General features: G+C 39.7%; 1 protein-coding gene across 1 annotated transcript in view; it reads right to left on the reverse strand.

Moving 5' to 3' along the window:
* The window catches only part of LOC121444825 (palmitoyltransferase ZDHHC9-like), a 41,056-nt gene that overhangs the window by 11,468 nt on the left and 5,622 nt on the right, over positions 1-23,966 (reverse strand). Inside the window, 2 exon segments of the mRNA XM_041646726.1 lie at positions 6,273-6,431; positions 17,963-18,123. Of these exon segments, the coding sequence (XP_041502660.1) occupies positions 6,273-6,431; positions 17,963-18,123 (320 nt within the window).

The raw sequence follows: 23,966 nt of genomic DNA on the forward strand, positions 1-23,966 counted from the left end.
TCGGGAGGGGGGGGGAACACCCCTCCCCCCAAAAAACTGCATGGAATAGCTCGAGGAAACAGAAAAAAACATAGACTGTAGAGCATGCAGAAATTTACCATCTAATAAGCACACCATTATAAAAGAAAGTATGATTTCATGAATAATTGTGAGACAATAAGCTAACTGGTAGAAAATAAAGTTACTATTTTTCCTTCACACTATTTGATAAAATAAATTCCAGATGGATTGATTAATCGTTATAGGCAAAAAACAAATTTAGATAACAAAATAATTACAAAGACTAGATATAGGACTTTCCAAGCACCTAAATAATCCAACAAAACGTAGAGGACAAAGAAAAACAAATTTTACTAGGGAGGGAGAGGCGGGAGGATCTCTGAGTTTAAGGCCAGTCTGGTCTACAGAGCAAGCTCCAGGACACTGAGGACTAAACAAGAAACCCTGTGTCATAAAACCAAAAGAAATCCCTTATTTTAAAAAAATGACTTTCCATACATTAAAAATACTAGTGAGACAGTTGTGTGGCAAAAGGCACTTGCCTTGCAAGCCTGACAACCTGAGTTGGCTCCCCAGAGCTCACATAAAGTAGGAGTGAATCAATTCACAATGTTGTCCTCTGACCTCCACATTCCACAGCACACAAGCCCCACCCACATCAAACACACACACAAAACATTCTCTCTCTCTCTCTCTCTCTCTCTCTCTCTCTCTCTCAAAAGGAAAAACTAGAGAGAACAAACATATATGCCTAATTTTGTGAGAAATCTTTCTAAATCAATAAAAAAACACACTTCCTCAAGAAAAGTACCAAAGACTACTAGAAATTTTCTAAGAGAGTTCCTCTTTTTTCAGTTTGGGTTGTTTGTTTGTTTGTTTCAAGACAGGGTTTCTCTGTGTAGCCCTGGCTGCCCTGGAACTCACTTTGTAGACTCTTTTGCTAGTCTCTACCTTCAGAGTGCTGGGACTAAAGGCGTGTGCCACCACCACCCAGCTTTGTTTTTATTTTGTAAGACATTATCTCACTATGTAGTTATAGAGTGGGGTCTTAATTCAATTGGAATTATGTCCCCCTCTGAAGAGGATGTGACACTAGAAATGTGTGAATGTAGAAAGAAAAGGTGTGAGGACACAGCAAGGAAGAAGCCATCTGCAAGCCACAGAAAGAGGCCTTTCCAGAAACTAACCCTTCTGTCACCTTGGTCTTAGACTTCCCAGTCTCCAATACCATGAAATATACATATTCTGTTGATTAAACAATCAAGTCGATAGGATTTTGTAGTCATAACCCAGGCAAAGATCCAGTTATATAGTCAGAATGAGAGACCCTGTCTCAAGAAAATAAGTTGGGAAGGCAGCATCTAGATGGTTCAGAGGACAGAAACATTCTCAACCTTAAACAAGTCAACCTCAGCTGAATCCATGCGGCTGACTTAAAGGAGAGAGAGAGAACCACATTAAAATGCACTCTGAAGCACATAAGCACAAATAAACATTACACAACACAAATACACACAAATTAAATTAAATTTAAATTTAATCTGAGGTGGGGAGAGCAATTGAGGAAGATATCCAATGTTGACCTTTAACCTCTAACCGCATGTGTGCACAGCCAAAACACACACAGACACACACACACGAACATGTCCACACACATACACACTCAAAAAAATAAAATAAGCCTCTTATATGTGGAGTAGCCAGAGAATTAGTGTAGAGATTCCTCAGAAAACCAAAAAATAAAACTACCACAGAGATACTTGCACATCAGTGTTTACTGCTGCAGTACTCACAATAGCCAAGATAATGGCCCCAATCTAGAAGCCCATTAACAGATGAATAGATATCCTAGACATATAACAATCGAATTCTATTCAGCTGTAAAGAAGAACGAAATTAAGTCGTTGTCAGGAAAATGGATGGAACTAGAGATGATTATGCTAAATAAAATAAGCCAGAGTCAGGTGCTATGTATTTTCTCTCACATGAGAACAAGATTCGTGTGTATGGATGTGTGTGTGTGTGTGTGTGTGTGTGTGTGTGTGCGCGCGAAAGAGAGAGAGTTGAATAGAAATTACTGAGGCAAATATGAGCAAAGTGTAATGATACATGTGGATGAAAATGGCATAATGAAACCTATTATTTTGTACAATAACTAAAAACTAAACAAAGACGGGAGATATAACCTGTGATAAAGCGCTTGCCTAGCACGTGTGAGGACCTGGTTCAACCCCCAGTGCCACAAAACCCAGAAATTAAAAATCTTTTATATTATATTATGTCTTGTTTTACAAACAAAGGAATTAGAAGGAAATACAGCAAAAATAGAGTGTAAATTTAAAATTGAGTTTTATTTATATTTTTATGTCATCCATATTTTTTAACACAGCACAGTATTTTAATTGACTTTTTAACAAAGGGGTTGGTGGCTGGAGAGAAGACTTAGTGGCTAAAAGCACCTTCTGCTCTCCCAAAGAACCTGAGTTAAATTCCCAGCACCTAAAATAACATCTCATAACTATCTGTAACTCCAGTTCTAGGGGCTCCAACACCCTCTTCTGGTCTATGAATACCAGGCACACAAGTGGTGCACAGAAGTACACAGAGGCAAAAGTTATGATAAGTTAGTATAAAATAAAAGCTAAGATAAAATAAAAATAAATGAAATGGGGGTTGAGGGATAGCTCTGTTGTAGTGTTTTCTGTGCAAGCATGGGGACCTGAGTTAAGCAACCCCCAGACTCACATAAAAAGTATAAGACATGGTGGCACATACTTATAATCCCATCACTAGAGAGGCAGAGACAAGGATATCCCTGGGGCTCACTGGGCAACCAGGATAGCCTAATTTGGTAAGTCATAGATCCCATAGAGAGACCCTGTCTCTAAAAAAAGGGAGGAATGACATCCAAAGCTCTCTTCTGGCTTACATATGCATGGGCAACCACACACACATGAACACACACACAAACACCTCTAAAGGGGGGGGTAGTATTTGAAGAACAGTGAGCTATGTACTAATCAAAAATACGAATGTAAGAGTAGTATATCTCCTTGCTAAATGGTTACAATATATGTTTTTTCAGAAAGAAGAAATGTATAAAGAAAACTGTCATGCTCAAGCAGTTAGCATCATGCCTAGAATTATAGTCTCATTTTAAGCAAACTTGCCATATAAAAACGTTGAGAAAAATGCAAATTTATACAGATCTATGTTTTAACATCTTTTTAGTGCCGCTTTCAACTTGGTTCTAGAAGCTGTCCCACCCATCGCCACAGTGGCAGGAGTCAGAGCACTCAGAACTTATCAAAATGCTGAGAATAGCCGGGCGGTGGTGGCACACGCCTTTAATCCAAGCACTCGGGAGGCAGAGGCAGGCAGATCTCTGTGAGTTCGAGACCAGCCTGGTCTACAAGAGCTAGTTCCAGGACAGGCTCCAAAACCACAGAGAAACCCTGCCTCGAAAAACCAAAAAAAAAAAAAGAAAGAAAGAAAACAAAATGCTGAGAATAAGTGACTGTTGAATTCAGTCATAAATGAGACATTTATATTGACCCTATTAAGGCTCAAAGAACTTCATGGAAGAGGGAGAAGAAGGAGTACAAGAGCCGGGGGATTTGGAATGCTGATTTCTGAATGAGCATGACAGGATCCATTGTACTCATGAACAGCTTCTATGGTTACCTGCACAAAATCAAGCCAGCTAATTCCAGCACAGATGAAGGGGGGGGGGCTCATGAGGTTCCACCTTTAGCTGAGAATCCATCAGCAACTGATGACTGCTGGGAATGGAGAGTTGTTTTTTTCTTTAGGGGTGTGGTTGCCAGATAATAAATGACCCCATATCCATGCACATGCAGGCAGCACTAATTGAACTCAATGGGTTATAAAGAATAAAATGGGGGCTGGATAGATGGCTCAGTGGTTAAGAACACTGACTAGCTGCTCTTCCTGAGGACCCAGGTTCAATTCCCAGCACCTATATGACAGCTCACAACTGTCTGTAACTCCAATTCCAGAGAATCTGACACCTTTACACCAATGCACATCAAATAAAGTGTTAAAAAAATAAAATGAAGAGGGCATGAAGTTGGGAGAGGCATGTGTTGGGGGTTCTGGAGAAGGTCAAGAAACATTGTATGCATTATGAAATTGTCAAGAAATGTAGTAATAAGGGCGGCGGGGCTGCGTCCCCAGCACCCCAGCCGCCCGCACGGCTAGCTTATGCCCGAAATAACAACACACAAACTGTATTCATTTAAACACTGCTTGGCCCATTCTCTTCTAGGCTAATTCTCACATATTAATTTCGCCCATTTCTAATCATCTGTGTGTAGCACCCCAAGGTGCGCTTACCGGGAAGATTCTAGCCTATGTCCATCCTGGGTCGGAGCTTCATCCCGGGAGCAGGGCATGGCGTCTCTCTCAGGCGTCTGCTCCAGAGAGGAGAGCTGTCGAGACTGAGCTCACTTCCTCTTCCTCCCAGCGTCCTGTTCTGCCTATTCCTCCCACCTATCTTCCAACCAATAAAATGGGCCAAGGCAGTTCCTTTATTAGCCAATGACCTTCCTCCATCAAAGAAAAATTAAAATACAATTTTCAGAAACATCCAGTTTTAACATTTATCTCTGATTAGTAGGGGTTTTTACATTAATTAGATAATTAAATTTTCTGTTTTATGAACTGTATCTTTCTCACAAAGCATCAGTGCTTTTCAAGAATCAACTTATAAGCTGGTGTAGAGGCATATGCCTTTAATTTTAACACCTGGGAGAAACAGATGTGCAGATCCCTGTGCGTTCTGGGGCAGCCTGATCTACATAGAAAGTTTCAGGTCAGCCAGAGCTACACAGAGAAACCCTGTCTCAAAAAGTCAATCGTACAATTCTTCTATTTTTTTTACTTGGGTATAGGTTTGCCTACATACATGTCTGCATGCCTAGTACCCACAGAAGCCAGAAAAGGGTGTCAAATCCCCTGGAACTGAAGTTACACATGCCATATATAGCCATGGCTGTCCTGGAACTCTCTTTGTAGACCAGGTTTGGCTCGAACTCACAGATATCCACCTGTCTCTGCCTCCTGAGTGCTAGGACTAAAGGCATGCACCATCATACCTGACTGTATGAGTTCTTTATATATAAGAATATTAATAAAGAGAGGGATGGGTTGGAGAGATTAAGAGATTAAGGGTTAGGCTGAATGGGCTCAGAGGTTAAGAGCACTGGCTGCTCTTCCAGAGGTCCTGAGTTCCATTCCTAGTAACCATATGATGGCTCACAACCATCTAGTGAGATCTGGTACCCTCTTCAAGCTAGCAAGGATATATGCAAGCAGAACACTATATACATAACAAATAAATCTTTTTAAAAATAGAGGGAATTCTTCATGAAACCTTCATATCACACTTTAAATATTGTTTGTATTCCATTTAAAATTAGTTTTGATTTATAGAATCTAACCCACATTTCAGTTTGGACCATATAAAGGAATATATATCTCCCCAAACTTTGCCTGAACACCTGGCTTGTAGGAAGAAAGCAAGGTTCGCAGACATGGTACAGCACATACAGAATGTTCAAATTTCATCAGTGACAACAGCAGCGTGACCTATATATCTATCAATGAACACCTTTATTATCTGTGTATGATCTTCCGCAGAGTTCAGTACAAAGTAGGAAGTATATCTAAGACTCATATACATAGACCTTGTATCCTGCACATCTATACACATATAGTAAGAGCAAAGACATAAGAAAATCATGCCAATTACACAAACTTACCCAAAGGAACTTCACTGTCACCATCTATAAAATGGGGATGATACTGATTTCTAGGGGTTGCTATGAACACTAAATGAGAGAAAGGGCAAACACCCTAGCCAGGGGTAAGCACTCAGCCCAGTGCTTAGTACATAGTGGGACCGCAAAGACCACTTTTGCTGTAGGCCTTCCTCAAAACTGCCCTCTAGTGTACAACGATATTCTCCCCCTTTGTAAAGTGGGCCACACCTGACAAGGAACGAATAGAAAAATTGAGATTTCCCAAACAGGTATTGTTTCCCATTGATCAGAGAGATTTTTTTAGACCAGATCTCCTTAAGTATGCTGAGTTGCTGTTGTGTAGGAGCTTCTTTCCTATCTAAATCTACCTTGTTTCTCATCTGAATCTGCCTTCTCATTCCCATAGAATTTTCCCAAGAACTACTGGCCACTCACTGTGAGACCCCTTGTTCAGCTGAGCCTACCCCTCATCCCTTTGGTTTTACTCACCCACACAGTTGTCACAGATGCTACAATGGGAGGCCCGGGGAGGCCGGAAGATCTTGCATGTATAACAGTATTTCAGTTTCACAATCTGGTTGTTTATCTGGAAATTTTTAATATGAGGAGGTGGTCGCTGGCCCTGTGGCACCGCACCATTGATGGCTTCTGTAAGTCAGTAAAAAGAAATTTAATTCACTGCTCTCCTTTGTTTGAGTCCAAAGTCTCAGCACCTCTCCAAAAGTTACAGAGGCCATGAAAGGCAAACGCTCCTCTTTCCCATACAAGTGCTACTAGACTAGAATTTCAACATCACACAACATCCCCCACATGTCTACTAAATGTCATACAATTTTTACATGTGATGTACATGTAAGAAGATGTTTTTTCAAGGGTATTGTGTTTGTGGGGCAAGTTAATTACAAATAAAAACATAAAAAAAGAAAAATGGCAAGAATATGAAATAAAGCATCTAACTTGACTAAAATCAGAGAAATGAACTTAAAATATAGTCTGGCATGTTGGACACATGACTTTAATCCCAGCACTCAGGAGGGAGAGGCAAGTAGATCATCATGAGTCCAAAGTCAACTTGGTCTATATAACAAGTTCCAGGCCAGCCAGGGCTACACAGTGAAACCCTATGTCAAAAAAAAAAAACTACCAAAACACAAAAGTACTATTTCTGCCTATTATAATTAACAAATATTAAAAAGACAATAAATGCTCAGTGTACCCTGAAAAGGTCAAATTTATTTCTTACCAGTGATCAACATACTAGCAGCTACCATAACTTTAAATGCATGTGCTCTGTAACCTCGTAATTCTACTAGCAAAATTCAAAGAGAACTACAAAGCATGGTTATGCAAGAGTATTTTAATAATGTCCTTTTTAATAGTGAAAACTGCCAGCATGGCAGCACATGTCTGCTATCAAAGCACTTAGGAGGTATAAGCAGTAGGATCAGGAATTTGAGGAAAGACTTGGTGGTTACACAGGACATTAGAGACCAGCCTGGGCTACATGAGATTCTGTCTCAAAAAACAACGTCTAGAGGTGAAGAACATGTTCAAAGTACATTATATACTACTATGAAAGTGTCCTTGCAAAACCTAGTACCATATAGAATTCATATATGCCAATTAAAATAATATTTCAAGGGCCTGGAGAGATGGCTCCTCAGTTAAGAACATTTGCTGTTTTTTGCAGAGGGCTTAGGTTTAGTTCCCAGCACCAAAATGGCAGCTCAAACCTGCTTAAAACTCCAGTTCCAGGGATCTGATGAGGATCCTCGTCTCTATGGGCACTGCATGTACATGGTGCACTTACATACATGCAGGCAAAACATCCATACACATAAAATATAAATAAATATATCTTTAAAAAATTCTTTCAAAAACAAATAGGAGTAGGGGCTAGTAAGACAGCTCAGCAGGCTAATACATTCGCGGCCAAACCTAAGGACCTGAGTTTGGTTCCCAGCGAAGGACAGAACTCACTCCTGAAAGTTATCTTCTGACCTACACACCTGCATGTACCATGATGCATGCAGTTCCCACCCCCAAGATAAACAAATAAATGGAATAAAAATAATAAAAAAAATATGTTAAAATAAATTGTTTTTAAAAGGAGGTACACTGGGGCTGAAGAGATGGAGAGAGTAGTTAAGAGCACACTGACTGTTCTTCCAGAGAAACTGGGTTCATTTCCCAGCACCCACATGGCAGCTCACAACTGTCTGTAACTCTAAGATCTGACACCCTCACACAGACATACATGCAGGCAAAACACAACTGCAAATAAAAATAAATAAATTTTTTAAAAGGGGGGTAAACCAAAAGTTACTTCCTTGTATTAAAACAAGGAAGTTTTAAAATATGAATTAAATATTGTATTTAATATGATTTAAATATATATTAAATAATAAAGTTTTTTAAAATATGAATTAAAAATTAATTCATATTAAAGAGGAAAAGGAAACAAAAATACACTGAAAATATTTCTATAGTAGGTTGTTTTAAATGTCTGTTATTTCCCTTAACTAAACTCTTAAGGAGCCCTTTATTACTAGGACAAAGGGTATGAACCCTTAACGCCACTTTGCTTATTACCAAACTGCCTTCCAGTGTTGCGGGAGGTCCTCCCACTCCTCCAGCCTATCACCGCTGAGGTACCAGCCCACTGGGGCGTGGTTTCTCTCCCTTTAAAAAAGCAGCCACTTCCCTCTCCTCGCTCTCTTCACTTCCTGCTCCGCCTGCGACTAGACTCCTTTCCTGGTTGCGTAGAGGGCTGTTGCCTGGGACAGTGATCTGTAAGTTTTTTCCCCTTTAAATAAATACCACCCTAATAATCATAACCCCGAATTGGTGTGGCATTGTTTGTGACTTACGCCTTCATTTTGGCGCCCAACGTTTGGTTTTAGAACCTCTCCTTTCCCCACTCGCAGCCACGAGTTCGGCTTGGCGGCCCCAAGTTCGGCTTGGCGGCTGCGGGCTTGGCGGGCGCAAGTTCAGCTTGGCGGCCACGGGCTTGGCGGGCTCTAGTTCGGCTTGGCGGGAGCCCTCCCCTTCCTCAGCCGCCAGCGGCCTTGGCCTCCCCACGTGGATTTAAACTCCACAGGCCCGCGTAGTCTCTGGCCGCGTGGTTTGCTTTTTTCTGAGTCATTTTTAAATCTCCCTTGCAAGTACAGCTCTTAAGTGGCACGAACCAGAGCACGTGGTTGCTGAAAGCTGCAACCCCTCAGGGTGACTCTGTCACGTGGAGGCATAAGCGGCTTCCAGATTGCTCTTCTCTACCCCTGGATTCTGGGTTTCTGGTTCCGTCTCAGGAATTGATTTAATTACATTTACTTTGTTGAGAAACTTGCATTTTCCAGTTTTTAACATCTACTAAGGCACTGAAACAGGACCATGTTTTCACCGCGACTCTGCAACAGCGCCACCTGCTGGATAATAGGTAATATTGCAGTTTTTGTTTCTAACGCAAATTTTACTGCTTTGTTTTCACTAATACAATGGATTAGTAAATTTATATTTACTAATACAATGAATTACATCATACAAGGTTTATATGATTATGGGGATACCTTAATTTGCTTGTTACTAGCCTTCAGTTTTCTTTTCCATATTCTATCATTAAGGAAGAATATGGCACTCCTAAGAATGATAGAATCTTTACGAACTAATAATGAACAACTAATTGACAGGATTAAAATTATTGAAAATCAGAGGTTATCTGAACAAGTGGATACTATGACAGACAAAATTGATTCCATATCCAAGGGTATTAGAAAGTTACCTAAAAGGGTTCAGGCTGTTGAATTTGACTTTCAGACTTTATCACAAAGTTTTGATAAGGTAACAGACAGAATGTACCTCCAAGATGGGAATCTACATGATATACAAGAAAAGTTTAAGGAGGACATGTTATCTTTGAAGGAAAAAATTAAAGCTTTGGAATCACAGGTGCAGAATGGGGACCAAAAAATTGATACCTCAGTGAAATCACTGGAAATATATACAGGTCAGGAGATTCAGGATTTAAGAGAGACAATGATAAAAAGATTTGAAAAGATTGGGGAAATTATTGCAGCTGGTGAACAGAGTAAGGAGGCACAAGGACAGGATACAAGGCCTCCACCAGCTATTAGAACTGGCTTACCCAGGGTTCTAGCGACATACCCTATACTTAATTCTGAAAAAGCATCAACTTCTAAAGGCTCAAAGGGAGTCAGAGAAGCTAGATGGACGCCAATAGCAATGAATGATCTGAAAGAAATTAAGCAAGCTGTTGTTAATTTTGGCTTGCACAATGCATATGTAAAGGAAATGATAAGGACTTGGGCTTCTAATGCTAGAGCTACTCCCCATGATTTCCATCAGTTAGTGTCTGCAGTTTTAGATAATGGACCTTCCTTGATGTTTGGAATTTATTTCAGAGAAGAATCCAAACATATGGAACAGCAAGGAAGAGCAAAAGGTATTGAGGTTTCCCAAGATCAAATTCTTGGTGCAGGAGAATATGCTGATCCACAGGTCCAAGCTCTTTATGACGATGAAGTACTGTGTCTATGTCACCAAGCAGCTTTAAATGCTTGGAATAGGATACAAGATCCAGCAAAAAGGGTTGAATCATATACCAGAATTAGGCAGGGACAGAGAGAACCCTTTATTGACTTTTTGCAAAGATTAATTAAGGCTCTGGACATAGGGGTAACAGACCCAGAAGCTAGACGAATACTTCTTGAATCTCTAGCTTTTGAGAATGCAAACATAGAATGCAAAAAGATAATTGGGCCTTTAAAGTCTAGATCAGCACCTATGGATGAATGGATTCAGCATACGATGAATGTTGAGACGTTTAGCTATAATGATGAATCTTGGGTAGGAGAAGCGATTTCCAAAGCAATGAGGAGACATCAAACTGCCAGGTGTTTTAATTGTGGTAAATTAGGACATTTGCAAAGGAATTGCAGGCAAAGAATTTCTAGGAATAATATCTCTTCTGGGAATGACAAAAATAGGAGACCTCGGCCTTCAGGTATATGTAGGAGATGCGGTAAAGGCAGGCATTGGTCCAATGAATGTAGGTCAACAACAGACAGACGGGGCAATCCGATATCATCGGGAAACTCCTTGGGGGGCCTCTCGCAGGCCCCCAAGCCAACAGTGGCCCAGTCATTCCCAGTCACAGTGGAGAACGTGCCTCACCAAGAAAATTAAAAGCTCCAATTTCTGCTGTAAAAAGTAATACTGGTCTAAATGAAGAATTACGTGTGGAGGATGAGTCAAAAAACCCAATAGGACAGAGTAAACGTATATTTTGGCAGACTTCTATTAATGATCAAAGACCAAAGCTAAGAGTCTGTATAAATGGCACTTTTATTGAAGGCTTATTAGACACAGGTGCGGATGTAAGTATCATTACCCCAGAATCTTGGCATCCGAATTGGCCTCTTCAAGAGGTAGATGTTCAGTTCCTGGGAATTGGAACCCTATCTCGTGTAAAACAAAGCACAAGATGGGTTGAATGCATAGGGCCCGAAGGGCAAATACGAAGACTAAGGCCATATATAGCCAATATTGCCATAAATTTATGGGGCCGTGACCTGCTACAGCAATGGAATACCCAGATTAACATTCCTGTATTTCCAGGAACTCATAATTCTGGGAAGGATATGATGAGGTATTATGGAAAAAGGTCACCAGCCATTCAGGCTGTACAAGAACATACAGCAAATACCAAACCTTTAGAGGTACCAACGGCCCTACCTTTAAAATGGCTAACTGAGAAGCCAATATGGACCAAACAATGGCCTCTAGCTGAAGATAAACTACAGGCATTGGAACAGCTGGTGCAAGAGCAACTAGATGCTCACCATATTGAAGAATCAACCAGCCCTTGGAATTCTCCTGTGTTTGTTGTAAAAAAGAAATCTGGTAAATGGAGAATGGTGACAGATCTAAGAGCTGTCAACAAAGTAATTCAACCTATGGGCCCACTACAATCTGGAATTCCTTTGCCTTCTCTGTTACCAAAAGGATGGCCTCTTATAGTTATTGATTTGAAAGATTGTTTTTTCACTATACCGTTACAAGAAAAGGATAGAGAAAAATTTGCCTTCACAGTGCCTACTTATAATAATTCTCAGCCTAATAGGAGATATCAGTGGACTGTCCTCCCACAGGGTATGCTCAATAGTCCTACACTGTGCCAATATTTTGTAAGTAAGCCATTGGAAATAATTCGTAAACAATTCCCCAAGTCCATCATTTATCATTACATGGATGACATCTTATTATCTGATTCAAATAAAGATACTTTAGAAAGGATGTTTGAAGAAGTAAAGAAAGTCTTGCCTAGGTGGGGATTACAAATTGCCCCTGAAAAGATTCAAAGAGGAAATTCTATTAATTACCTAGGTTACAGAATAGGGTTAGAGAAAATTAAAACGCAAAAGGCACAAATTAGGAGAGACCGGTTAAAGACTCTTAATGACTTCCAAAGATTGTTAGGAGACATTTCCAGTCTACGACCAGCTGTTGGGATAACACCTGATCTAATAGTTCATTTAAACAAAACCTTAGATGGTGATAAAGATTTGAATAGTCCAAGAGAACTGACAGCTGAAGCAGAAAAGGAACTGACAATGATTGAGGAAAAATTACAGGAGGCACATGTGGATAGGGTGAACCCAAATCTTAGCTGCATCCTAGTCATATTGCCTTCCAGAATTTCTCCTACAGGGATTCTAATACAGAGGGAAGATATTATTTTAGAGTGGATATTTATACCTAATAAACCAAGTAAAAAATTAAAAACTTATGTGGAAAAGGTCTCTGAATTAATTATAAAAGGTAAGCTGAGACTTCGTCAACTAGCAGGTATAGACCCAGCAGAAATTATAGTGCCTTTTACTACTGAAGAAATAAAAAAGTTATGGGAAGACAATGAACCGTGGCAAAGAGCTTGTGCTAACTTTTTGGGAGAAATTAATAGCAACTATCCCAAAAGTGATAGACTTAATCTCATAAAAAGAACTTCTTGGATTCTTCCTAGAATTGTACGTGATGCTCCAATAACTGGAGCCCGTACGTTCTATACTGATGCAAATAAATCAGGGAAAGCAGGTTACAAGTCAGATGAATTGAGTAAGGTGGAACAAAGCCCTTATAATTCTGTCCAGAAGGCAGAATTATATGCCATTCTTATGGTGCTAAGGGATTTTAAAGAACCTCTTAATATAGTTACAGATTCACAATATGCAGAAAGAGTTATCTTGCATATTGAAACCGCTGAATTTATACCAGATGACACAGAGTTGACTTCATTGTTTATCCAGGTACAAGACATAATCAGGAACAGGCTTTGTCCGATGTACATAACACACATCCGGTCCCATACAGGTCTGCCTGGTCCTCTAGCCCAAGGCAATGCTGAGATTGATCAATTATTGATTGGAAGTGTGTTGCAGGCCTCGGAATTTCATAAGAAGCATCATGTCAATAGTAAAGGCCTAAAGAAAGAATTTTCCATTACTTGGCAACAAGCTAAGGACATTATAAAGAGATGCCCTACTTGTTCTTTCTATAATCAAACACCGTTGCCTGCAGGGAGTAACCCAAAGGGTACTAAGAGAAATGAAATCTGGCAGATGGATGTGTTCCACTTTATGGAATTTGGTAAATTAAAATATGTACACCATACCATAGACACGTATTCAGGTTTTCAATGGGCTACTGCCCTGAGCTCAGAAAAGGCTGATTCAGTAATCACACATTTATTGGAAGTTATGGCCATCATGGGTATACCTGCGCAAATAAAGACAGATAATGGTCCAGCATATGTATCTAAGAAAATGAAACGCTTTTTTGATTATTATAATATAAAACACATTACAGGTATACCAAATAATCCTACAGGTCAGGCAGTTATAGAAAGATCAAATCGTACTATAAAGGATATGCTGAACAAACAGAAAGGGACTGAAAATACCCCCAGAAATAGATTACATAATGCTTTATTAACCTTGAATTTTCTTAACGCTAATGAGAAAGGAACGACAGCAGCAGAAAGACATTGGATAATGGAAAAGTCTGCTGAACTAAATCAACCGATTTATTTCAAAGATGTGCTGACCTCTCAGTGGAAGCCAGGAGATGTGCTACGTTGGGGAAGGGGTTTTGCTCTTGTTTCCACAGGAGAAGAAAAATTGTGGATACCATCAAAATTAATAAAGTTTCGATTTGAAGAGGAGAAACCTCTTGGAAAGGAGAAATGACAACTCATCCACAATGATGATATTCATACAGGTGGTAAGAAAAACATAGAATGGGGCAGGGTTCTGTTCTTATCTCCACAGGAAAACACTCATCTTTGAGAAATTCAAGGGACCCTGGATGTTTGGATACTGACAGATGGAAAAATACCTGCCCAATAGGAAATATCAAGACAACTGAATGGATTGTGTAAGTAATATTAAACCATATTTCTAAATTTATAAAGCTGGTTTTGAAGTTGGACTCTGGCTCAGTCCCTCTCCAATTCCAAGCCTGTTAGTAAGAGAAAAACCCAGAGTTTCTGGAGTTTCTGTCTCATGTCAAGAGCCATGATATGGGACAGAAAGAAATATGAGTTTAGAAAACATCTTTGCTTTTCTTCATATCTATCATACTTTTCATTGAATATATCTATCATGTCTTTCATTGAATATATATATATATATATATGTTTATATATGTCTATATGATTAATGTTTAAGTTTTTCATAATGAACAATGAGTTTTTCCTGAAGTGACATTTGAAGTTTCCAGGAAGAAGATGGGGCCCCATAACAGCAACTCCACCTGGTTTATATGACGTCATGATACTGATAGCGCTACTACAAGACCTGCTTTTGGTACCAGCTGCACAAGACAGTTCCAACTTGGTTAGCTGAAATGGTGCACATCTTATACAACATTTTGGCCAGACCTGCACAAAATACTCAGAGACTATTGGCAATTTTAAAAGACATTGATCTTGAAATTTAACCATCATTTCACTTTCACAGGATCCCCCAGAAAGAACGTCGCCCCCATGACAGCTGGAAGTAATTCTAGAGGACGACGTCCCCTTTCCCAATAAAACTTGCCCTTGGGTTTAGGGACATCATTTAGGGGTTGATTATAATTAGTATACGATTGAGGGTTGGGGGAGGAATTTTATACGCTCAGGGATCATTTTGAAAAAAAAAAAAGAGGGATGATGGGATAATAGATTTGTAATTGTGAGTTACTGTTTTTAGACAAATACATTGGTATAGATTCTTGTATATTGATACAAAGTTAAATTATATTGACTATTGTACGCATGCATGTTTCTACCTCTGTTTAAAACATTTTTTTATGTATTGACATATATTGTATTGATATATATACATATATATATATTGTATATATTTACCATATTGCGGTGTACATTTCTACCTCTGATTAAGATACTTATATAATGATTGTGTATTGATATATATTTACCTACTGCAATGTTTATTTGTACATTGTTTATATTTGGAGGTCATTGTCCTCATTTGTTTCATAGTCGTTTATTGTCTTAGTCTTTAAGTTAGATAGATATTGAGAATTATATAGACTAATAGTCATCTAAGTTTGTCATTTATAATAGACTAATCAGGTTCTTTAGATATATAGAGATTATACTCAGTATAGATAGATAATCTTCAACTTCTTCAAAGAGCTGTAGAAAATGGCCTTTAATCTAACTCAGAGTTTTGTGGTAGTGAGACACAATTGCTCCTGGCAACACCACTCTATTCCCGAGAGAATGTTGAGCACCAAAGACACTCCACCTGGAGCCTTTCTTTTTGGCAGAACTGGCGTTTGGGCAAAGAAATGCCCATACCTCAACAACTGACAAAGATACAGAGCATGCATCAATGGATAAAACAGGACTGTCATATCCTGCCAAGACAGGGTAAGATAGTTTTGAAAAGTTGCTTGCCTTAGAAAATGGTATGTCAGTTATGTTAGGCCTTAGCCAAAGTTGGTTGCTTCAACGCTGCTAATGTGACTTTGGGTGATTGCCCAGGTAGCTAGTTGTCTCTGTAATTTGTTGCATGTTTTGGAAGTTGTTTTACTGAACTTCCTAATTACCCAGGTAACATTATTTCCCTTCTCAGATCTTCGATGGGGTTGAAGACTATATAAATGTAGTTACTTTCTCTCATGACTTGGCCAAGTTATTTATTATACAAGACCTAAGCTAGTTAGAATAGGATATTTGTACTTATTGTATATAATTTCATAGTAGGTTTAGAACTCTCTTATTTAAACAAAAGGGGGAGGTGTTGCGGGAGGTCCTCCCACTCCTCCAGCCTATCACCGCTGAGGTACCAGCCCACTGGGGCGTGGTTTCTCTCCCTTTAAAAAAGCAGCCACTTCCCTCTCCTCGCTCTCTTCACTTCCTGCTCCGCCTGCGACTAGACTCCTTTCCTGGTTGCGTAGAGGGCTGTTGCCTGGGACAGTGATCTGTAAGTTTTTTCCCCTTTAAATAAATACCACCCTAATAATCATAACCCCGAATTGGTGTGGCATTGTTTGTGACTTACGCCTTCATTCCAGGCAGACTGTATGAATTTGCATGCCTATCCATCCCTAGCATATGAGAGTGCTGGGCTCGCTGCACCTTTGCCACAAAGTATAATTCTAAAAACAGAGTATTTTTCAATCCACTTTGATTCTAAAAATATTTGCCATATGGAACATTTTCCCTTTTGTAGAGTGGGGTAGGTGCTGTGAAATCAAACAATAACAGTGTGCTACACGTCCTAAGAAGATGAGGCTAGCTATTCATAAGATGATGATGTAAGTGCCAGCATGCCCCTTTAATATTTATTTACATATGCTTTACAGTAGGGTGTGTGGGCCACAGAGTTCATGGCAAAATCCAGGAGAGACATTGGGGTAGAACATGGGGTACTTAAGAGCAAGATAAAGGGGGACTTACGAGTACTGTCTTTTCTCTAGTTGAATTAATCTTACACAGCTACTTCCTCATTCCCATGTGGATTCTGCCTATGTCACCAAACCTTGCCTCTACTTTATGCTTACTATTTTCACCCTCACCTCACCCCATGTAGTTTCAGCTCAGACATGTGCAAACCATTTTCTCTTTAGCTCAACTAAAACTGGCCGAGTTTTTCCAAAAATAAACATACTATAAAAGTAGGGGGAAACAGTTCAAATAAACAAACACAAAAGCATGGCAGCCTTCGGAGCAACATCAAAGAACTAAAGGCTAGCCACAGACCGGAACTCTACTAACACGGATATTCAGCATTCTAAGTTCCCAGTCACAGAGCAGGGTATACAACTCAGTAGTAGAGCATGTGCATAGCATGCCCAGGAGACAGGGTTCGATCCCCAGAACCCAGGGGCAAGGAAGTGACAAAACAAGTCCTGGGTCCTTTATCTGTTCTTATCTTGTTTCCCTGTGGACTCAAGCTACTGTCAAAACAAAATTGAGAAACAACCACTGCTACTGAGCTGGTGGGCTCCCACTTGCTCCTAGTACTCGCATCATTGACTTTTCACAGTGGGAACTCCCAGGATATTCCGTTTCTAGCCGTGGGATGTTCTGTTTCAATTCACGAAGCCATCATGGCTCCTGGTGGTATTACATTTCAGTCTCAGAGTTGCAGACTGTAAATTCTGAGCCTGAAATTTCTTTCTTTACTCCTCTGAGTAGTTCCTAGTACCATGGCTGTCCCTTCTCATTTTGCATGACTCCTTGAAGCAGAAATTCTTAGTCTTGGACCCATGAGTGAACTTCAGAAGACCTATGAAATTATATCCCAAGTTGTATGTATATGCAAAGAAGAACATTTTATGGAAAGACAGTTTACAGCTTCCCTCAACAAGCAGATGTCTGATGGGATGGCCTCCTCCAAAAATGGAAAAGACACTCTCTTGGCAACAATTCAGTCAACAAACCCTTTCTTCAACGCAACATACGGAAAAAGAAAGCATGTAGCTTTACAGGCTTACTGTAGCCGTCTTACCGAATTCATAGGTGGTCATTTAGGATCTCAGACAGGAAAAGCTGGGATAGTAGTCTGAATCTGTGACTATGATGATCCCACTCTCCTATCCAACGGGGCCACCCACTATATAACAACTTGCCAACTGGTTACAAGACTCACCTATTTCCATTTCTATGAAAGCTGCTTCATCTGGTAGTGCTCGAGGAATCACTCCAGGGTCACTGAAACTGGTCCTCAACAATGTGGCCATAGAGAAAAGAAAGAGCATGGCAGCAAACACAGGAATGGCAGGAGACAGCTGAACAGCCAGGTAGCGACACCTGAAGAAAGGAATCAATTTAACATTTAAATATCAGCAATGGAATATATATATATCCAGTTATTGCAACTGTATCAATCTGGTCTCCACAACAAGAACAGCAGATCTCCAGGGCAAAGACTATGTTATTTAATTCCTCTGGATATTCCAAACACTTAAGATGTGATTCTAAATACAATGTAACCTCAACACATACTTAATAGATTGGGGTCACCTATGGCATATAAAAGCAATCTCAAGGGAACTCCCTTATGCCTAAGATAACCCATACCTCTTATAACTCATGCCTCTTATCAGGACTCTAGGAACATTTTGTCTATCTCAAGAAAGGCTGATGCTTGCTAGGGACAGAGAAGTAAGAGCCTGGGTTTGTAAACAACATAGGGTACTTTTGCTCTGGGAATACACAGACCTTTTCTTATCCCTTTATCTGGCATTAGGACTGAGTTTGATGAGGAGGAGAAAAAATAGGATCAATCAGGAAGCAGGCTCATAGTGGCACACAGAGGGTATCTCAGCATGCTTTAAGACCAGTGAAAAGCTTCCAGGCTGCTGACTGACTCTGCAATATCCATTCCTTTTGTCTCCTCAAATAGCTCAGCTAGTAGGTGATGAACTATCATCAGCAATGGAATAAGAAAAGTCCCTAGCGCCACTTTCCAACACAATGTCCATTTCTGTCTTTCCTCATAATGCACCTTTTCCTCTCCATATCCCAAATGAACTCCTCTTTCAGGTCCTAGAAACATCACTGTCATCAATGCAACTACAACTTACCATATACCAGGCACTGTGATAACTACTTTTAAAATACCTTGTTTCATCCAATTCTCACACCAAAGCTACAAGGTAGGACCCTTTATATTTATTGATAGATGAAGAATTTGGGACTTAAAGAAGTCTTGTCTCCTCCTAAAGGCCTATGCGAAGCAGCATTCTCTCTTCCCTCCTGCCAGCAGCTTCACTGTGAAAGCCCTACATTATTTCCTAGCTCGTTATCAGTATGTTGATTTTACATCCTTCAACTTGACTTCTTAAGAGTAAGAAACTGGTCTCATAGGACCTTGGGTTCAAATTCTGGTTCTACCAACTCCCAACTGGGTGAGAGCTACTACCAGTTTCCTCATTTGTAAAATGGGGATAGTAGTAGTATTTCATGGGGTCACTGTGTAGACCCAATGCACTATTATGAAAAGTTCAAGAAGTGAACTTGATGTATATAAACCCTGAATAAATGACCTCTATTAGCATTAGCATCTGACTGTATATTTGATAGATCTTCATTCAAGTAAAGGAACAAAGACACTATCAATAAATACTTGTTGATCTGACCTGACTATCAAACCGAATGAATGAGAGTATGTGATGAGCATTATCACTGACCTATTTTTAGCCATCTCCTCCCGAGGCACATTTCTCCTTGAAAATAGAGATCCTCACTGGAAGCAGACTATAAGTAGATGAGCAAGGAGCAGAAGAAGAGCAGAGAAAGTACACTGAGGAAAAAGCTTACTTCATCAGCATGGAGAGTAAGCAAGCCACAGTCTATTCAGGGCAAATGTTTTAACTCCAGGCTGTATGTTTGCTCTAGTTGCAGAACAACTCCCATGGGATGTTCCCCTGCCTCCCCTCCACAATATAAGTACACAGGGTGGGGGTGTGAACTCACTGTTAAATTAGGCTAAGTAGTATTTATAATGAAAGTGAGTATATGTACTGAACCTGCAAAATGATTTCAGTGGCCTTTTGTTCTTTTTAAAACATAATTTGTGGTCTTAGCTTTCCTTTTTACAATTTACTTCCTTCTTTGAAAAGTCAAAAGGGCATTGGGGGAACATGTCAAGAACCTAGCAAATGGGTTCAGGGCAACTAAGGGCCATGACTATTACTAGTTTATAAATTAATTTCATTTCCATTCCTCCCTTTGCAGGAATACATAATCAAAAAGTAAATTCAAAAACAAAAGTCACCCCCACTTGCCAGAGACCCAAATGACACAGAGGAATCATGAAGCCATGTTTCATGAGCAAGCCAAGCACAACCACTACACTAACAGAAAACAACTATCTTCCTAGTCGTTGATCATCTATAAGATCACTCTTCAAAACAAAGAAGCAATGTCTCTAGGAATAACTGCCCTGAGTATAGTCTCCAGTCAACACGGAAGAGGGAAATCGCATGGGGACCCACCCATAAACAAAGAGCTACAGGCAACTGAGGAATGCTAAGAGCAGGAGAAAAATCTCCCACCCCAGGGAAGAATCCTCTAATTGGTTATGTCATACTAAACAGACAGAGCAGGGAAAAATGAGGTTGCTTCTTTTTTAAGATTTATTTATTTGTATTTCATGTGTATGTGTGTTTTGTATGCATGTAGGTATACACGCTATGTACATGCTTGGTGTGCCCTTAGAGGTCAAAAGAGGGTGTTGGGTCCCTGGAACCAGAGTTATAGATGGTTATGAGCCACCATATAGATGCTGGGAATCATCCCAGGTCTTCTTCAAGAGCAGCAAGCAATTTTAATCACTGAGCTGTCTCACCAACCCCATTTCTTTTTATTTAAGAAAAAAGACATGGAGCTAGTAAAACAACCACCAAATTAAAAAAATCAAATCAATGCTGGCCCCTGCAAAGAAGGACCAATGCTTAACTAAGCCCAATTTCAACTCCTGCTGTAGACTAGACAAAAGACAACTTCGATTTGAATTCTACTACTCCATCAAGGATAAAGGTCTCTGTAGTCTCCATACAGACTATCTTCTGCACCTGCTAAAACAATCCATTCTGTATGTCAACAAGCATACAACAAGCTCATTGTATTATTCTCTTCCAGAGATGAGGCTACTGGCAGTCAGTTGTCCCTAGTAAGTGGGCGTGGTTAGAAAGGGAAATGGGGGACCAGCAGGCCTTTCTACTCCAAGTAAGAGAATATGTCAAAACCAAGACTATTGTGAACTACAACCTATGTTATCTCACTTCTAAATAAACATGTTTAAGTAAAAACAGCATCCTAAGTAAGGAATGGTGGCATATGCCTGTAGTCCCAGTTACTCAAGAGGCTGAACCAGGAGGACTGTTTGAGTTCATGATTTCAAGACCACCTTGGCAATACAGAGAAACATGTGTGCTTTTTTAAAAAAAACAAAACAAAACAAAACTCCCTCAATGTGGAGAGGTTGGTCAGAGGTCACATAATTTCAGAAAGGAAGAATAGATTTAAGAGACCCACCACACATAATAGTGACTATAGTTAGTAACAATAATAAAAATGGTTGAAAATAGATTTTAAGTGTTCTCTGCACAAAAAAAATATGTCTATGAAATACTATATATGTTAAGGAGATTCATTTTAACCATTCTACAACATACACATGCATCAAAATATGTTGTTCACTATAAACAGAGTTTGTACTTGCCACTTTACAAACATTTTAACCTTATTTTAGTTCCATGGCTGCAGTAAGCTGGCACTCTCTTTGACAGGAATAAGCTCCATGAAAATTTAGTAGTAATTCCCCAAAGTCAAGGTAACCTCACACTTCACTAATTTGTCTTAGAGAAATACTTGATGTGTTATCAATAAACAAAAGCTAATTAAACTCCCTCTATTTTCCATCTCTATCATTTATTGGAATAAAGATATCCACACTCTCATGGAAACAGAAGTCCCTTTTGTCTTCCAAGTACCAGGAGGCCTTCCTCCTTCCAGCGGTTAGAAGTTCCCATTCTTACTTTATAAATAAGCCATGTGCCCACTAAGCATTCATTTCTGATACCTGAAAGGGCATTATCATTTTCAAATATCCTCTCCCAGCTCCTTGACTGACCTCCGGTTTCCATAGCTGGGCTAGAATACTGGATTCCCATATGTTTCCATGAGCCACATGCTGGTACTGACCAGCAGTATCCAGCAGTGCCAGGCTAGGCTAGTGCATCATGTCCCATGCCCCACCCCCAGCATGCTAGCTCATCAGAGGAATGATAGTAATGGCACAGACTTCAATTCACTCGAAAAAAAATCTCAAAATAGATTCATGAGTGGAGCTGGTAAGAGACCAAATAGATTCTATGTTAGGGCTTTGCCTCACAGACTGCAATCTTGGATTGTTCTATATAACATTCTGTCTCTAAGTCCCTAATAGCTTTCTTCCTACATTTTTAATGCTTTGTTTGTTCTTTTATCAGTACAATCAATAAGCCAACAAGTATTTATTGGTCTAACAACTGAAGAACAAGAAAAATGGGAGCTAATTTTGTTGGGGAAAACATAACTAACATATGAAACAGCTAAAGCATAAGATGAGACCAATAATCAAGTGTTAGAATGGTGATTCAGACTCTCTGGACTGTAAGTGGTCAGGAAAGAGCTCTCTTGGGGAGCTGGTGGCTGTTGAAACTGTTCCAATAGCAGCTGTTAAAGAAGAGCTGTGCTTTTAACAGCAAGCAAGGCCTAAGGATCTGAGCCCAGTGATGCTCTTTGATCCACCATGATAGAAATAACACTTCATTTTACTTCCTCCCAGATATAGGTGGATAGTTGTCTCCTTATTTACTACTTACTGGCATACATTAAATGTTTCTGTTTCCACAAAATTCATGTTGAAATCCCAGCCCCTGATTCAATAGTATCTGCAGAGTCCTTGGTAAATGATTATGTTACCTAAGTCTCCATCTCCATGAATGAGATTAATGACTCATATTAACAAGACCTCCTTTGCCTTTCTATGATATGAGAAAATGACAAGAGGACAGCCATGTCCAAGCTATGAAATAGGTCCTCACCAGACCCCAATTCTGCCAGTACTTTCACCTAAAGCCCTCTAGCCTCTAGAATTGGAAGACAGATTTCCATCGTTGAGAAAGCATAGTCTATAATAGTTTGTAATGGCAGCCTCAACAGACTAGCAAGAACTACCTCTAGAGCAAAATAATCATGTAGAATTAGCACCCAGAACACATTTTCAAGGTTATCATAGCTACACTCAGAGTACTGAAAGGGAAGACATCCTCTTCAACACTAAAAACTTAATTGAAAATTAACCTCCAGACATTTTGCTACATAAAGGTCAGAGGAAAATGCATAACCCTCATTTGCTTCAGTAGAAATGGAGAACATTAATCAAATGAGCGTTTTCTATTCTGTGGTGGTAAAAAATCTTTTTGAGGAGATACATAATCTGTACCTGTAGATACAAAATCTACTCAGAAATGGCCAAATGTTAGTTTTAATGACAATTTTTAAACTTCAATCATAGTATACCCCTGCTTAAGAGCTTGGTACTGCTGCCAACTATGTGTGTGTGTGTGTGTGTGTGTGTTTGTGTGTGTGTGTATATATATATATATATATATATATATATATATATATATATAGTCCCAAAGTCCACAGACCAGTATTCCAAGGCCTTCCATTAACTAGCCTTATCTAATCATCATCTCAAGGCTCCTGCCTTCTCATTGCTCCATCTCAGAACCATCCCACTAATTATACTGAATTACCTAGCTTCCTGATTTGGCAAGAGACACAAGGTGCCTCCTTTGTTCATTCTTAAACAAAATACTAGCTCTGACATCTCTGAGGAAGAACACTTCTGAGGTCTCTTCTCTCCTTGAGTGAGCATCTTAACTCATGTCAGATTGCCAGGAACATTTTAGTTCTTTGTGCTCACCTTTTCCAGTATAGAGAATTGCAGACTTAATTAAGATTCATTCTAAACTGGCACGGTGGCTCAAGCCCCACTATCCTAGCACTCATGAGACTGGGACAAGATGGATCACAGATGAAAGGTCAGTGTGGGCTACCTAGAAAGATTCAGGCCAGGCTGGGCTAAGTAGAACCTT

The sequence above is a fragment of the Microtus oregoni genome, unplaced genomic scaffold (assembly GCF_018167655.1).
Source record: "Microtus oregoni isolate MIOR12 unplaced genomic scaffold, Mior012 000143F_ref0000043, whole genome shotgun sequence".
In the NCBI taxonomy this organism is placed as follows: domain Eukaryota; kingdom Metazoa; phylum Chordata; class Mammalia; order Rodentia; family Cricetidae; genus Microtus; species Microtus oregoni.